The 15,833-nt window shown below is 44.1% G+C and overlaps 1 protein-coding gene across 1 annotated transcript; it reads left to right on the top strand.

The window, feature by feature from the left end:
* Positions 1 to 20: 20 nt before the first annotated feature.
* Positions 21 to 15,198, top strand: FAM210A (family with sequence similarity 210 member A). Its single transcript, XM_072949368.1, has 4 exons — positions 21 to 214; positions 5,985 to 6,501; positions 11,301 to 11,412; positions 13,539 to 15,198. Exons 2-4 carry the CDS (start codon positions 6,026 to 6,028, stop codon positions 13,770 to 13,772), a joined length of 822 nt encoding a protein of 273 aa, XP_072805469.1. The 5' UTR covers positions 21 to 214; positions 5,985 to 6,025; the 3' UTR covers positions 13,773 to 15,198.
* The last annotated feature ends 635 nt before the right edge of the window (positions 15,199 to 15,833 follow it).

Genomic DNA, 15,833 nt, shown 5'->3' with positions numbered 1-15,833 from the left:
GACGTGCCGCGCGCGGCACGCTGAGGGCTTCGGGCTGGCGCGGCGCGGGCGCGTGGTTGGCCGGGCCGGCGCGGCTGGCTGGCCGGAGGCGGGGTCGCCTGTGCCCGCGGCTTCCGGCGCCCGGCGCCTCGCTCGCCTGCTCGCTCTGCGGAGAGACGCGGCGGGGCTCCAAGCGGCCCGTGCGGACGGAGCGGCGGCACCCTCGCGCCCTGAGGTATCCCGGGCAGCGGCCTGCGAGGGCGGGCGCGGGAAGGTCGGCTCGGCCTCCTGCACGGGGGGGCGCGGCGGCGAGCGGCCCGGGCGCCCTGCTGCAGGCAGAGGTCACGCCGCCCTTCGCCCTGGCCGGCGTCCTGCGCTCTCCGCCCGTGGGCCGGCTTCCGGCCTGCGCTCTGCCCTTCCTCGAACGCGAAGCGGGCGGGCCTCAGCCCCCGCGCTCGGACTCCCCCTGGGGACGGCAGCTCACTCGTGCAGCCGCGCTCCGCCCGCCCAGACCTTCCTGAGAGGGTCGTTCTCACGTGCCCGACTCTGGAGAAAGTGCGGGCAGACCTGGTTTTGAGAGTCGCCTCAGTGCTGGTATCCGTGTGGCCGGACTTGGGGTGGGTGGGGTGGTCTGCACGCGCGCGGTGTCCGTCCCCTCGGATCTCCGCAGGTACCTGTCCTGCTGAAAGTCGGAAGTTCTGCACTTGAGGGCTTTCCCTCCAAGGCTAGGCTCACAACTGTGCCTGTGTGTTACCGGGAAAAGGAAAGTAAGAATTATCTCGATTTAGTCACGCGAAAAGAAAAAGAATTTTTGATGGGAGGCAGAAAGTGTGATATAAGCAAGGTTTTTATTAGTGAAGTTAAAAAAAGTAGAAGTATACTCCTGAGAACTGGGAGCAGGCCAATCGAGAGAGGAAAGATGGTGCCGTTTGTTTTTCCTGTTTTTATGCCCCGGTTTTGTGATTGACTGACTGACTGACAACTCAGGTTCCCTGTGCTCTGGTTGATTGGCAGCTCAGGTTCCTTCTGTTCTGGGCTATTCCTTTTCCCCTTCCTCTCCCCCCGCCCCGCTCTCATTTCTATATAAACTACCGAACGTGTGGACTAAGATAATTGAAGTGTCGTTTCTCGGTGCCTCCTGTCTGAAGGGTGTAACAGCGTGCTCAGAAATACAGCAGTCTTCAATTATTCTTCACCAAAATTGACTCCTTTAAAAGCAACCTTGGAAATGGGCTTACTGGCCTGCATACTCGTTAGAAGGCAGTTACATGAAGTAGCCTTCACTTTGGGGGAGGCAGCGTTTGCAGCACGTACTTTGCAGTCGAGTCACTTGTAAATTGAGGGCATTAAACTCTCTGAGGCTGTTGACCCCTTGTAAACTTCGGACCAAGAACGAAGCCTATTTTTAACAAACGAGAATAAGCCATCAACTTCAGGTGACTTGTATTTCTTATTTCATGCAGCAAGCTAAATTGAGAATTAACCTCAGTTCTTAATTTTTGACAACTGCAGAGGTACAGGTCCTAGAGATTGAATATACTATTTACACATCCATGCTTTAGAACTTGGCAACTATGTGTCCACATTTGCTGGTTCTGACGCTGAAGTCTGAGGTAACTGCTGTTGTAATTTTACAGAAAATGAGCCTAATTTTTGACTGTTTAAGAAATATTCTCATCAGTTTATAAGCTTCTTAACTATATGTATATGCAGATTCCATCATAAATTGATGTGCATGAGATAGAGATCACATTTTGTAGTTTTTATAAAACTTGACTAGAAGTTGTAAATTCAGTTGAGAATGCTACAGAACCAGGTTTGTTTTGCCCAGCTCACAGCAAGCCAAACACCGAGGCGCGGAGGTTTGCAGCAAAGGGAGGGTTTATTTATAAGGCAGCCAGGCGAGGGGATGGGAGAGCTAGTTTTGGAGCTGTCTACCCTAAAGCCAAGGGCTCGGGGTATTTCTGGGATGGAGAATAAAGCAGGGCCATTGCGGTGGGAAGCATGGGGAAGCGTGGGGAAGGGGATTGGGGAAAGGTGCAGTAATCGTAAGGTGGGTTACAAGTGATATGGATTTAACTAATGATTACCAACAGTTTTGAGATTAGAGAAAGAACTCTTGAAGGTAGTAGTGGTGGAGGGAGTAAATGGGCTAAAGCTGTTTCGAAAGTTGCTCTTGGTGTCATCTTTCTCCACTATTGCCTGAGTAATATTTGGTTTTCTGGAAATAATAACTGATATTCTAGTACCTTCTATTTGCCAAATTAAGTGCTTTGCACATTTGAACTCATTTAACTCTTACATAATCCAGTGGGGTGGTTGTCATGATTGTTTTTGTCTTTTAGATGAGGGTTAAGTAACTTGGTCAAGGTTGTGGGAGGCAGTAGACCAGGATGTGGACCCAGGCAGTCTAGGTCCAGAGACCAGCTCTGTGCTGATAATGAAGCAGGGTCTGCCAGACTTGGAGCAGGAACCTGGGACTGGCACATAGCAGATTTTCAGGAAATGTTTTGATACTTCTTATTGCTTGGGTTGTTATGTTCAGAGAGGAAATAGCTGGATAAGGATGTTGTCTTGCTAGCAGGTGAACTCTAGCAAGACAGGGATCATCATTTTATTCAGTGGTTTAACCCAGGTCCTTCAACAGTGCCTGGCACATACTGGGTGCTTACTTAATGAATGAATTGCCAAGAAGTTTTTTTTTTAATTACTTAAAAAAAAAAAGACATACAGAATTTATTTCAACCCATTTATAGGAGTTTTATTTCTTTAACGTGCTGTTTTGATAATTTGGTGCATTACTCACCCAGACTGGTTTGGATTTCTCCTGGTCTGGATTATACTTTTGTCAATGAGAGAAAATGAAGGAGTAACCTGTGAGTTTTCTGGTCAAAGGCAAGCAACAGATTCAGTAGATACCATCCCTTTTTGTTCTCAGAGAGAGAGCACTCAGGTGTGTAATTTTAAAGTGTCATTTCTGTTGTGGAGTTGAAGATCCCATTTTTGAAACATAGAAATTGTTTTAAAGTGTGGACACAATGTTAAAGCTTCCTGGGTCTGATAGTGTTAGTGGAGGTAGCAAGGAGAGGTGGTTGTGGAAGGTTTGTTTCTTCAGTTTTGGAAAAAGAACTATTCACTCCTCCAGGCTGCTCAACCAGTGTCCCTACTGAAATTTTACCGCCTTATTTGAGCACATAAAGATTCTTGTTTAAAAGGTTTTTCCTATAGTTGGAAGTAAAGGTTGGGTTGAGAAAACTGTGAGTTTATGATGTGTGATGGTTAGTTTTATGTATCAGCTTGACTTGGCAGTAGCCCTTAGTTATTTAATCAAATACTAATGTAGGTGTTACTGTGATGGTATTTTGAAGACATGTTAACATCTACAATCAGTTGACTTTAAGGAGATTACCCTACATAACGTGGGTGGGCCTCATCCAATCAATTAAAGGCTCAAATTTCAAACTGAGCCTCTCAAGAAGAAAAAAAATCTTCCTGAAGACTGCAGCATCAACTCCTGTCCGAATTTCCAGCCTGCACATCTAACCTACACATTTCAGAATCGCTAGGCCCCACAATTGTGTGAACCAGTTCCTTAAAATAAGTGTCTGTCTGTTTAAATAACCTAATAATAAATTTCCAAAGAAAGAATTGTCTGTTTCTGTAGCTATAGATAAGCCTAAAGATCAGAAGATATAGATATATGCATACGTGTATTTTACTATTGGTTATGTATCTCTGGTGAACCCTGTCTGATTCAGATTTTGGTACTGAGAGTGGTTCTAGAGGAATCTTAAGAATGAGTTTTCAGAGTTGGTTGCGGCATTCCCAGAATTGGTTCTGTAACCTGACAAGATTCGAAGGCACTAAATCTGTGTGGTCGTGTTTTTGATATTGGTTATTCGAATAGGTGTGTAGTGACCTAATTATCACCCCCCCCCCAAAAGAAAAACCTGACAGGTATGTAGTGATATCTCATCTCTTCCAGTCCTGTACTGAATACAAGTGGTGGCAGTGGGCATCCTGATCCTGTTCCAGTTTCAGCGGGAAGGCTTTCGGCTTTCACCGTGGAGCACTGTGCTGGCTGTAGGTTTGTCATAATTAGCTTCTGTTATGTTGAGATATGATCCCGCTGTGCCCACTTTGGTTAGTTTTCATCATAAATGGGTGTTGAATTTTATCAAATGCTTTTTCTGCATCTATTGAGATGATCATGTGATTTTTGTCCTTTCTCTTGTTGATTTGGTGTATCACACTGGTTGATTTGCATATGTTGAACCATCCTGTGTCCCTGGGATGAACCCAACTTGATCATGGTGTATAATCTTTTTTATGTGTTGTTGGATTCTGTTTGCTCATATTTTGTTGAGGATTTCTGCATCTATATTCGTATTCTGTATCTATATTCATCAGTGATATTGGCCTGTAATTTTCTCTTTTTTTGTAATATCTTTGTCTGGTTTTGGTATCAGAGTGATGCTGGCCTCATAGAGTGAGTTTGGAAGTGCTCCCTCTGCAGTTTTTTGGAATAGTTTCAGGAGGATAGGTGTTAACTCTTCTGAAATGTTTGGTAGAATTGACCTGTGAAGCCATCTAGTCCTGTACTTCTGTTTCTTGGGAGTTTTTAAAATCACAGATTTAGTTTCATTATTGATAACTGGTCTGTTCATACTGTCTTTTTCTTCCTGGTTCATTCAGCCTTGGGAGATTGTACCTTTCTAAGAATTTGTCCATTCCTTGTAAGTTGTCCATTTTATTGGCATACAGGTAATGTAGTAGTCCCTTATGATCCTTTGTATTTCTGTGATGTGGGTTGTAACTTCTCCTTTTTGATTTCCGATTTACTGATTTGGGCCCTCTCCCTTTCACTCTTGGGGAAAAATGATGAGTCTGGCTAAAGGGTTATTAATTTTGTTACATTTTCAAAGAACCAGCCTTTAGTTTCACTGATGTTTTCTATGGTTTATTCAGTCTCTATTTCATTTATTTCTGCTGTGATGTTTATAATTTCTTTCCTTCCTCTAACTTTGGGTTTTGTTTGTTCTTTTTCTAGTTCCTTAAGGTGTAAGGCTAGCTTGTTTGAGATTTTTTTCTTGTTTCCTGAAGTAAACTTCTATCACCATAAACTTCCCTCTTAGAACTGTGTTTGCTGCATCCCACAGATTTTGGATTGTTGTGTTTTTGTTTTCATTTGTCTCTGGGTATTTTTTAATTTCCTCTTGGATTTCTTCAGTAATCTGAAATTATTGAACTGATTTGTTATATAGTAATGCATACAATACTGTTTTACTTGTGGGGGAAGTTGTGTCTAGAAAGGCTAAGTAATTTGCTCAAAATAATACCACTGTGAACTCCATTGGGCCCATCTTACTTCAGAATCTATGTTCTTTTAAAATTATACTGGCTTGTCTTTCTGACAAAATTTTAGCTATCTGGAAAAGTCTCTTCTCACCAGCTAATAACATGTGATTTATAGTGTTACATAATTTAGTCTAAAAGCGTTTAGAATAAATGATACTGATGTCAACTCTTCATCAGACCTTAACATTTGTAATAAGTAACAACACTATTGTGATGCCTGTTAGTTTACAAAAGCACTTTTTTATTATAATTTTCATGTAATTCCTGCATCAACCTATGAAGTAATCTTTGTTTTACTATGCCTTCAAAACGTTAGGGCCCAGATCTTTTGCTTCAGATCTGATGATTTTTCTGTTACACTAAACTGCTTCTTAGAAGAATGACAGAAACCCTACAAATACCCTTTTTTTAGCGATAAAATAGCCTCACCATCTCACCCTCCATGCTGTCTGCTGGACTGGTTTACTGTATCATGTTTAAGTGATGTGTTTCAATGAAACTTTAAAATTGAACTATACCTTAACATTAATTTCTGTAGACTTGGTAGCAGTGTCCGTCCTTTTACTTCCTAATAGTTAATGATTTATTTTTAAATGGATTGGTTTAAAATGGAAATCTATGTATAATCTTCGTTTTTTTTAATCTAGTCTCTGTAGAAGCTGAAATCCATCAAACTCCAGTCTTCAAAATGCAATGGAACGTACCAAAGACTGTATTCCACCTGGCACGTAGGACATGCATGGAGCCACATAAAGCCAGTCTTCTTGGACACTGTCAAAACTCAGAGGGACCATTATTTTTGTATAACTCGGGATCCAGAGTGGTTTGGGTACAAGGCCCTCAGAAACAGTGGCTGCACTTATCTGCTGCCCAGTGTGCTGCGAAGGAAAAGAAGCCATTCGTTGCTCATCCACCCCAATCACGGGTCCGTCACCGTAAACAGTGGGACCGAGAGACCTTACCCAAGAGGAGTCTGTCATCCACCGCCACGCCCCCGGGAGCTCCCTCGGAAAAAAAGGAGGAACCTGACCCTTTACAAGACAGATCTATTAGTCTTTATCAACGATTTAAGAAAACATTTAGACAATATGGAAAAGTGCTGATTCCAGTGCATCTAATAACTTCTGGTGTTTGGTTTGGAACATTTTATTATGCAGCCATAAAGTAAGTTTTTGCTTGACTGAGTGCCTTTCCCTGTTTTTTCAGAATGGTAATCTTCTTAGTTGTACTAATGAAAACCTTTAAATAGTTTTTTAAATGCTTTAATGTCTTCACTTGATAGAGGGTGGCTGCTTTTCATGGTTGTTTTCCACTTTTCAACAATAATAGCTAACATTATTTATTGTGTACAGAGGGCATTATGCTAAAAATTTTTAACTGTATCATCTCATTTAATCTTCACGGCAACCATATGAAGCAGGTAGTACTTATTTTGTTAATGAGCAAACAGATTAAGCAAGAATAAGTCAAAATAACTTAGTATTTCCCAAAACACTTCAGAGTCTGATTTCAGATCTTAATCACTCTGCTCACATCCCGTCAACATCTAGGAAAATGCAGAAATAAAATACCAGATTCTGGAAATTGGGCAGCACAGGCAGTTAGTTCCATACTTACATGGTTCTTAAAGTGTTTATAAATGTGTGAAGAGTTTGCCATAAGTATGATTTTGGTTGGAAATGAAGCCTGGCTAATACCTACTGCAGACACAAAAGTGAACAGGTCACAGACTTACGCTTTAATGTTTCTCGCATCTGATGAACGTCAAGGTCAGGTCTTTGTTCTGGTCAGAGGTTGGTTTGCTGTGCACTTGAAATCTTGGGAAGAGAGCAGATCTCGTGTGAGGTATTTTTACCACAATAAAATAGATGTTTTTTAAAAAGTTAGTTTGGTGGGCCTAGCCTCTAGGTATTAGAATTTCTCCATGTACCTTTCTTGTTAAATGCTGTGCCTTTTTTTAAGGTGAGCTGTAGTATTCACGCTGTTTCAGGAGCCAGGAGCTCATGCAGAAGCAGATGCCCGGTGACTCCGTGTGTCTCTGCCACCAGCAGGGCTGAGCATGCTCAGTGTTGTTGTTCTTGCTGTGACCTGGGTGTGACCGAGCGAGCAGTGTGCTCACCGTCCTGCAGGTGACGAGATGGGCAGTGGAGACCACTGTGATGCTTTCGTAAACACCCCTAACGATTTATAATTATTTCATACTTTCCAAAAGCCCACTGACTTTCAGTGTTATAGTCCATGGTTTGTATTAAGGCATTAATGAAATATCTTACTATAAAGCTCACTCCTTGGAAAAAGTTACCATTTACTAAATTAAGAGTTGATGGAATGGAGACTGTTCTTATTCTTGGGAAACACGGGCTTAGAAATAGTTCTTCACAGAAGTTCTAAAAGGATTTTTTAACCTCGTGTGACCAGTGCTGTTGTTTCTCTTCATGTCTCTCTCTCCGTTTATGCTCCTGTTACTAAGTTATTTCCTCCTCTATGTATCACATTAAGAACTGTTCCTTTCTTTGCAGAGACCCTTGTATGTGCATTTTGTGGAATTATCTCTTTATTAATGACATTTGCTCCAACACGTGATATTTATAGAAACCTTAAGAACTGCCCTTAGTTTTTTTTAACAGCATAAAATCGTTTACCATTTTGCATAAAAATTTCATAGGCATTCAGTTCTTCTGTTTAACTAACGGCTTTCTGTACGGTAAAAACAATTTTTTTTTTATCCTTTGAGGGTTTTTCTGAGTCAGTTTTGTGGAGGATAGTGAATTTCTTCTGTGTTTCTTTTGCCCTCCTTAGGCTGCCTTTAATAACCATTCGGCCTCTTGCCCTTAGAGGGAGAAATCTAAGTTTCTAATTAATTGAATTGGAGATTCTCAATTAGACTGTTTAAAAGAGTATTTTGTTCCTCGCCTTCAGTTAGCGAGTTCTGTAACTGAAAAAGCAGACCCCGAAACAGCCTCGTGATACTCAGACTGAGCACTTCTCCATTGCTGTCTAGCACCGAAGCGGTCGTGGTGATGTTCTGTCCCCTGTGGAATGCGCCTTTGGTTTTGCCCTTCCCTCTTTTTTTCTGTGAATGCTTGTGTGTAAACATGGTGGTGTAAGGCTGTCCACCTTAAGGTCATATCCCTTCTCCACCACAGCCTGCCTTTGGCTGTTTGTCAGCGTGGGATTTTGGTTGCCAGACCTACCACTGCTGCCCAGCCACAACCACTGGTCCAGTTCTGTGACAGCATCTTGTACCTAAGTTACATTATGTAGGATGTGCTGCTTCCCAGAACAGTCCTTCTTAATGTTTGTATTAAATCCTTAATACTTCAGAAATTGAAATTGAAATTTCATTTGCTCTAAGTGAAGGTCTTATCAAAAACGATACTTAGAAAGTAAGGATTTAGGGTATGTTCAAGTAGCAATGTATCTTGCACTGTGAGATGATTTAATTGTAAATTTAGAGTTGATTCTGTTAAATACAGGTTTTCAATTCAGCTAACCAGGGGCTGGCTTTATTTTATTCGGTTTTAGCTGGAGAAAGTTCTCTGTTGCTTACTTGCTATTAAAAGAAAAAATGAAAAACAGTTTGTAACTTGAAGTGTGGGCATTTGATGTCACTTGGCACTAATGACCAGTGTTTGTTTCAGTCACTGACGACTGGCGTTACTGCCTCATTGGGCACCACAGAGCAAAATGCCATCTGTTTGTTTAGCTCACATGGTGATAAAGGTCTCAGGCTTCTGAAACATTTCAGGGAGGTCTAAGTCGTGCATGCTCACAGATCTTATTTTAAACTAAGCTTTGCTGCCACTCTGGAGAGTTTGCAGAGATCGTACATCTTCTAACGAGAAGTGTCTGTTGGATCAAGTGGCGCTGCAATGACAGTTTTGTCCCGAGCTGGGGCCTCGAGTCTCTGAAGTTACAGGCCCACTGTGATGCAGAGCCCTGGCCGATTGTCCTGCATCCAGGGTGGACGTGCTCCTGCATCTGTGGGACCACCCAGAAAGCTGGCACTTGTGAAGCACAGGTGTCTGTCGGGCCGCGGGACCTTCAGTGTGAAACGTGAGACAAGTGGATATTACTCTTTGGATCAGACCCTCATTAATACTTTGTATTTAGTAATTCCAAAGGAAGTGAAAGTTACTTGTATTTTTCAGAAAATTAAGTCATCAAGTTAATAGCTGAGATAAGTGGAACCAGGTTCCTTTATTTTACATGGAATACTGACGCAAGAGGTCTGAGGTTATAATTGTTTGTCTTCGTGATAGTTTTTTTTAAAAGTCACTTAATTTTGTCTTATATTATCCAGATGTTTGTCTTTTTTCTCCCTTGCATGACTGCTGTTAAATCTGTGGATTTTACATACCACGCTTAGTCTGAGCTAGGAAATGATTAATGAGAGAACCTGATGGTTGTGTTGGTACCTGAAGCCAGGGCTGGATGAGCGTGTTGTGGTGGACGTTCCTGCGACTGTGTTAGTTCCACAGCTGAGTCTTGCTTCAGGACATCCTGTTGTTATCTGAGAGAGAGAGGTGGGAGGAGGAGCTGATGGCGCTGAAAGAAACAGACTGGACTTGTAGTTGATGTTTAACTCTGTAGAGTCTCCTTCCGTTACCTGGTTCCCTCCTTAGACAATAGGAAACGCTCCTTGATTATGAGCAGCCATATTATTGAGAGCAGTCCCTGGTCCGTTAAGTGTTGTGACATCAGAGACAGACAGCTTTTCCCCATTTTTTTAGTATTAAGAATAAGCGAGGAGGTTATAACCACCATAATTAGAATGCATCCAGGCAGCTCCCTCTTCAGTACAAAGGGGACGAGCACCTGCACAGAGGAGCAGCCTGTGGATTCCACCTTAACCCAGAGTCACTCCCCAGGGATGGATCAGATGGACCCCGTGGCTCCCATTACGATGCTCCGAGATGGACCAGAGTCTGCTCTGCAGCTTTCCCATTGGAAAGCACTTAGCCCGAGTCGGCTCGTGAGGAGGCATTAGGACAGGTCCACATCCAGGGCAGTTCCTCCACACAGCTGGCCTGGGAGCTTCAGAAACCTTGACACGAAAAGATGGCCTGCCACCTCCTCAACAGAGAGTGCTGGGCAGCACTTGTGGAGGAAAGAAGCTGGAAGACGTGATGAGACAGTGACAGGGGACACGCGGGACAGTCAGGGAACTTCAGCATTGAACAGTGTGCCGTCGTGTTAACTACATCCTGTACAGAGTCAAGGCTCCTAACTGTGGTGATTGCTGTGCTTTACGAAGGAGAAGCACAGAACAGAGACTCGTTGGCTGGGGGTGAAGGTTCCTGGCGGCTGCAGAACTACACACTGGGAGGAGAGGGCAGCGCCAGCGTGGCGAGCTCTTGACACTCGGGGAAACTGAAAATAAATGAGGGTTTAACAGTTCAGGTGACAGACTTTCTCTGCCTTCTCTTCCTCCCTCCAGAAATTTGCTGTAATTTACGGTCATTGCTTCTTCACCTGCCCTTTAAGTCTGAACAGAAGCTTCCTTTCAGAATAAGTGAAATTTGCATCAAGCCCATGGTCATTTGTTCTTTGCATGGTAACTCAGTAAGTGATGTCATAGTATCGCTTGCTTTTACAGTAACAGTATAATTTGACGTATAATTTTAGAGGTAAAAATCTTAGGTCTGGAAGTTTGAGTTGGAGCATTCTAAGGAACTAAAGATCGTAAGGTCAGGTGAATGATTCTGATCCTTTTCTCTTAGGTTACTTACTGCTGTTGATTTTGCTGTGATAAATGATGTCCGTGAGCAGAAGTTGTAAACAGTGAGACACGGCAGGACACTGACGTTCGGGCAGTATTGTTCAATGATGCAGAATTAACTTTTAAACAAAATTGGGTTTTGATGTTTTCAGATAATCTTTTAAAAGTACTTATCACCAAAAATTTGTGTGTATGTATATGTGTGTATATGTATGTAAATTGTTTTCTGTTTCTTTCTTAGAGGAGTGAATGTCGTTCCCTTTCTAGAACTTATTGGGTTACCTGACAGCGTAGTAAACATTCTGAAAAATTCCCAGAGTGGAAACGCACTGACAGCATACGCCCTGTTTAAGGTAGGTGCTGCTGTGGCCTGACCGCTCCTCACTGAGCCAGGCCAGCTCCCAGTGGCTGCCTTCATCTCTATATGCCTCATGTCTCAAGTAAAGTGTACAATCTTTAAGTGTAAACGGAATGGTAATTTGGGAAGAAATGCCTTAAAAATAGGTAGATTGTTGATAGCCTGCTGATAGTTGCAGCATGTGGTCCTCTCTCTTGACATTTCTCCTGTCGGTAGTAAGTTGCTTTTCCTTACTCAGATCCATGCTAGTGAAATTCAGCATTTATTTTGCTGTTTATGTTTGTCTTCCTAAAGAGGAGACGTTTAATTCAAGTTGCTTTATGTCGTAGCCCTTAGACTTAGTTGTTGATGTTATGTTTCATTGTCTTTACAGCTGTTCTCTGAATTCAGAGAGTGACATCTGTAAGTCGTTTTTACACCTTTCGGTCTTAGACAAGGAGACTTGTAAGTTGTAGAATTTAGCCATATTCATGTAGTTTTTCTCAACTGAAAAACTTTATGAGGTTCCATGAACCTTCATCCTAAAAAAAACAGGTAGAAAATATTTGGAAACTAGATGTTATTTTACTTCTGTTGTATAAAAATACTTAGAATTATGGGTTTATAGTAGTACTCAAAAATGACATTTTATTCTGTCATCTTCATTAAAATCCTCTTAAATGTTGAGAGACTTCTTTTATGATAATTTTGACTAGGGGGCCACGGCCCAATTGCTGAGTTTTTCAACATTAAAACTTACTGAATTCATAAATTAGCAACTTTTAGTTGTCTATAATATAACCTTAGTGAGTCGAACTGTCGTGATGGTTTAAGCCATTCCCCTAATTATAACGGCTCCTGACCCCATGCCGTCCCCTCAGTGCATGTTAGGTTTTGTTCAGTGTCTGTTGTCTTCACTGGATTGTGGGCCCGCAGGGGTGCAGAGCCATGTCATCCTGCTGTCCGTGTCTCCATTGCCTTCGTTTTCTGAGATGCACACGGCGGGGAGTGGAGCAGGGCTGGGGTAGGACTGTTGACCATCCACGGGTCAGTTTTGGACAGACAGCATTTTGAGATCCTCTTGGACACGTGGGTGTACTGAGTAGGCAGTGGTGTTTGCTGGAACTTAGGAGAACTTGAGTGTAAGAGTCACACAGATGGTGCTGCAGACAGGCTGCTGGATGAGACCGCGTGGGAGTGTAGGAAGAGGGGTTGGTGGTCTGGATGGCGCCCCACGTGTCCAGAGCTGGCTGCCTGAGGACGGATCAGCAGGGACTGGAGAGGCAGCCCCAGCTGGGAGGAAACAGGGAGGGGCCCCAGGGGCAGAGGGGAGGTGGCCTCACATGTTTGTTGTGGAGTGGGACCCCCTACGGAGTGCAGGGCTCCTGACTGGAGCAAGTTCTAGGGGGAGTGAGGAGGGAACTGGAGCCTGGCGTGGGGGTGGCACCTCGCCAACAGCCTCAGAGCAAGGCACAGCCCCTAGGCTCTGAGCATTTACCTTTGTGTCCATCCGTCTGCTGTTTTGCTTCGGTCTGAATCTGTCAGGTTGGGCCTGTGCGTGTCTCCTGCGTGTGTGCTGCTGGACCACTTTCTGGTCTCCCACAAGTTCCTGGCTGGGATTCTAGACCCAGCATGGACTGTAGTGAGAAGGTAGTGTAATGTCTGGAAAAGTCAGGGAAAAGAAATCCAAAAGTGAAACTGAAGTAAACTGAGTGAGGAACACGTTTGGCCCATGCTTGCCTCTCACTTGTGGTTCCAGTTTAGACACACAGCATGCGGTCGGCAGGGCCTCAGAGGAGTGGGAACACAGTGCCTTTGTTGATGGGAGGGCCCTGAGCACTCCCCCCCGGTTCCCAGTGACCCTGCCACCACCACGTTCACTCGCACGTGGTGACAGACTTTGGTGCTGCCGCTGAATGTTCCACAACCCTGGGTCAGTGTACAGGTGAGAGATACTCACAGCATATTAGGCAGAAAAACCACGTAGGCTGTAATTGTAGCCTCGTGAAATAATAAAGTGAAGCTCATGAAACTAAATAAAATTTATAGTTTGGTCACTAGCAAGAATTTCAGCGTCGCATTGTTTTTGCTTGAAACAGTAGTCGTCATCAGTGTCAGTCTGCCCGTTTGCTGTCCCTGCAGATCGCAACGCCTGCCCGGTACACAGTGACTTTGGGGGGCACGTCCTTCATGGTGAAGTATCTGCGCAGCCACGGCTACATGTCGACGCCACCTCCGGTGAAGGAGTATTTGCAGGACCGGATGGAGGAGACCAAGGAGCTCCTCACGGAGAAGATGGAGGAGACCAAGGACAGGCTCACTGAGAAACTGCAAGAAACCAAGGGAAAGGTTTCCTTTAAGAAAAAAGTGGAATAGCGTGCCTTATGTAGCAGGTTACAGACACTTACGCTCTTTACCCTTGGGAGGATATGGACAAAGATACACACACCTGAGATTTCTGGTTAGCAGCCCAAATACAGCAGCTCTCTGAGGGTTAAAGAACTAAGATAAGGTTGTAAAGGTGAACATCACGAGAAGAACCAGGGGTTTTTGAAAAGAAAGAGTGGACCCCGAATAAGAGTTTCACACCAGGGGCGGCGTCGAGAGCGGGCTGAGGGCCCGTGTCTCCTGCATCAGCTCTTCTCCGTCCTCCAGTTGTCCTTGCTGCTTCGCAGCTGCAGCTGCAGCTGCGGTTCACGCGGTGGAGGTGCGGATTCCTTGTGTCTCCGGTGTGGCCACGGAGTTCACGCTGGGCCTCCCTGATGTTCACTGAGGTTTCAACTGTATGCAGCTCTCAGAATGGAGGCAGAGTATTAGCATCAGGACTACCTGTGAATAAGAGGATAGTGAGTCTATGAAAACAGTGTGTAACAGTTAGTACCACTCAGTGTGGACTCTAATGAGGAAAGCTGAGTCATGTATTTGTAAATAAGATGTATGGGTTATATGTAAATGAAAAAATCGACCCTTTGAAAATGATTTTTACCTGAAGCTTGTCATAATCAGATTTTTAAGCAAATCTGTCACTGTCACACTTTCTCACCCAGAACATAAGACTCTTACTTGTGCATCATGTCTAACTGAGCTGAGTTCTCAGAGGAAGAGGGGAAATCATTACACCTTAAGTTTACAGCTGAGCAGCGCCCAGAGCACTGCTGGTTTGGGGGCCGGGACCCCGCTGCTGCCCGGAAGGCCGTGGTCTCCACCAGCCGCAGAGTTAGGTTTAAGGCTGTAGCTGCTGCGTTCCCCTTGAATTGAAACAGCCTTACTTGAGCATTTTACTTGAATTTTTTTTAATAACAAAGGTATCACTTAATGACCTGTTTGGAAAGAAGTTCAGTTGTGAGACGTGTGCTTGAGGCTGTTCGTGTTCACTTTCTCCTCTGCCTCTTCAGTCCTGACCCTGAGTGGACACCAAGGAGGGAGTGCCTCTTTCCAGACTGCCATTGTTGGGAATGTCGGGGGCTGCCAGGACCCATCCTGCAGGCTCACTGCTGTTTGGCAGGGGTTTTGTGTTAATACTTTCAATTTGGCCAAAGTGAGAATACTTTAAAGGGAAAAAAAGGTTTACATTTGATCCATCTAATCATTATGCTGGAGCACTTTTTAAATGGATTTGGACTCTTCCTTCTCTTGGTGGTCAGGGCAGGCCTGATGAGGCAGAGTGGTTTGTCTCCTAATACAGATCGAGTGCGTGGTTTCACGTTAGCAGCACGTTTTCGGGCCTAAAAACAGTGAACATGTTCTAGCTTGTTTATCAAATAAAGCGCGTTTTTGCCGGTATTAAATGCTAAGATACTAACCGCTTGAGAGTCCTGTTTTAAAGTTATGTGCTGTATGAAGCTTTCTTCTAAAACAATTTCCTTTGACTTTTCACGTTGCACAGGGTGTATTTCCAGTGCGGATAAACTGTGGGTCTTGGAAGCGCTGATAACCCTGAGTGTCCACCTTGGGTTGAGCCTGCTTGAGATTTGTCGCAGTCCAGTTTCATAGTTGTGTTGCGTTTACCTAGTTCCAGAAGGCGAGACATTGGGGAAGGCTTTGAAATTCTCCAGTAAAAAGTCCTCTGGAAGTGTGAGAGGTCCTTTGCCATGACTGGGCAGCAGGAACCTTTGATCTTGTCAGATGCTGCTGCTGTTGCTGAGCTCGTCCTCGGGGAGCTGCGAAGGGCCGACGTGGAAGGTTCGCAGCAGCCGGCAGAGCACCGGGCACGTCGAATCAGATTATCAAGGGTGTGTGTCTGGTCAGTACACGGTCTGCGGTGTCCTGCGAGCCCCCTTCACTTAGGCTCTGGATTAATTCGCCCATGACTTCTGCGGGCTGTTGACAGGGTAAAGGGGGTGACCACCGAGATTTAACATCTATAAAATGGATGAAGTGTTCGCTCTGAAACTAGCAAGTGAAGTGAAAAACAGGTAAAAGACTTAGTTTATTCAA

This window comes from Vicugna pacos, chromosome 24 (genome assembly GCF_048564905.1).
Source record: "Vicugna pacos chromosome 24, VicPac4, whole genome shotgun sequence".
Taxonomy (NCBI): Eukaryota; Metazoa; Chordata; class Mammalia; order Artiodactyla; family Camelidae; genus Vicugna; species Vicugna pacos.
The sequence above is the reverse complement of the archived record's forward strand: the minus strand, read 5'-3'. Positions and strand labels throughout refer to the sequence as shown.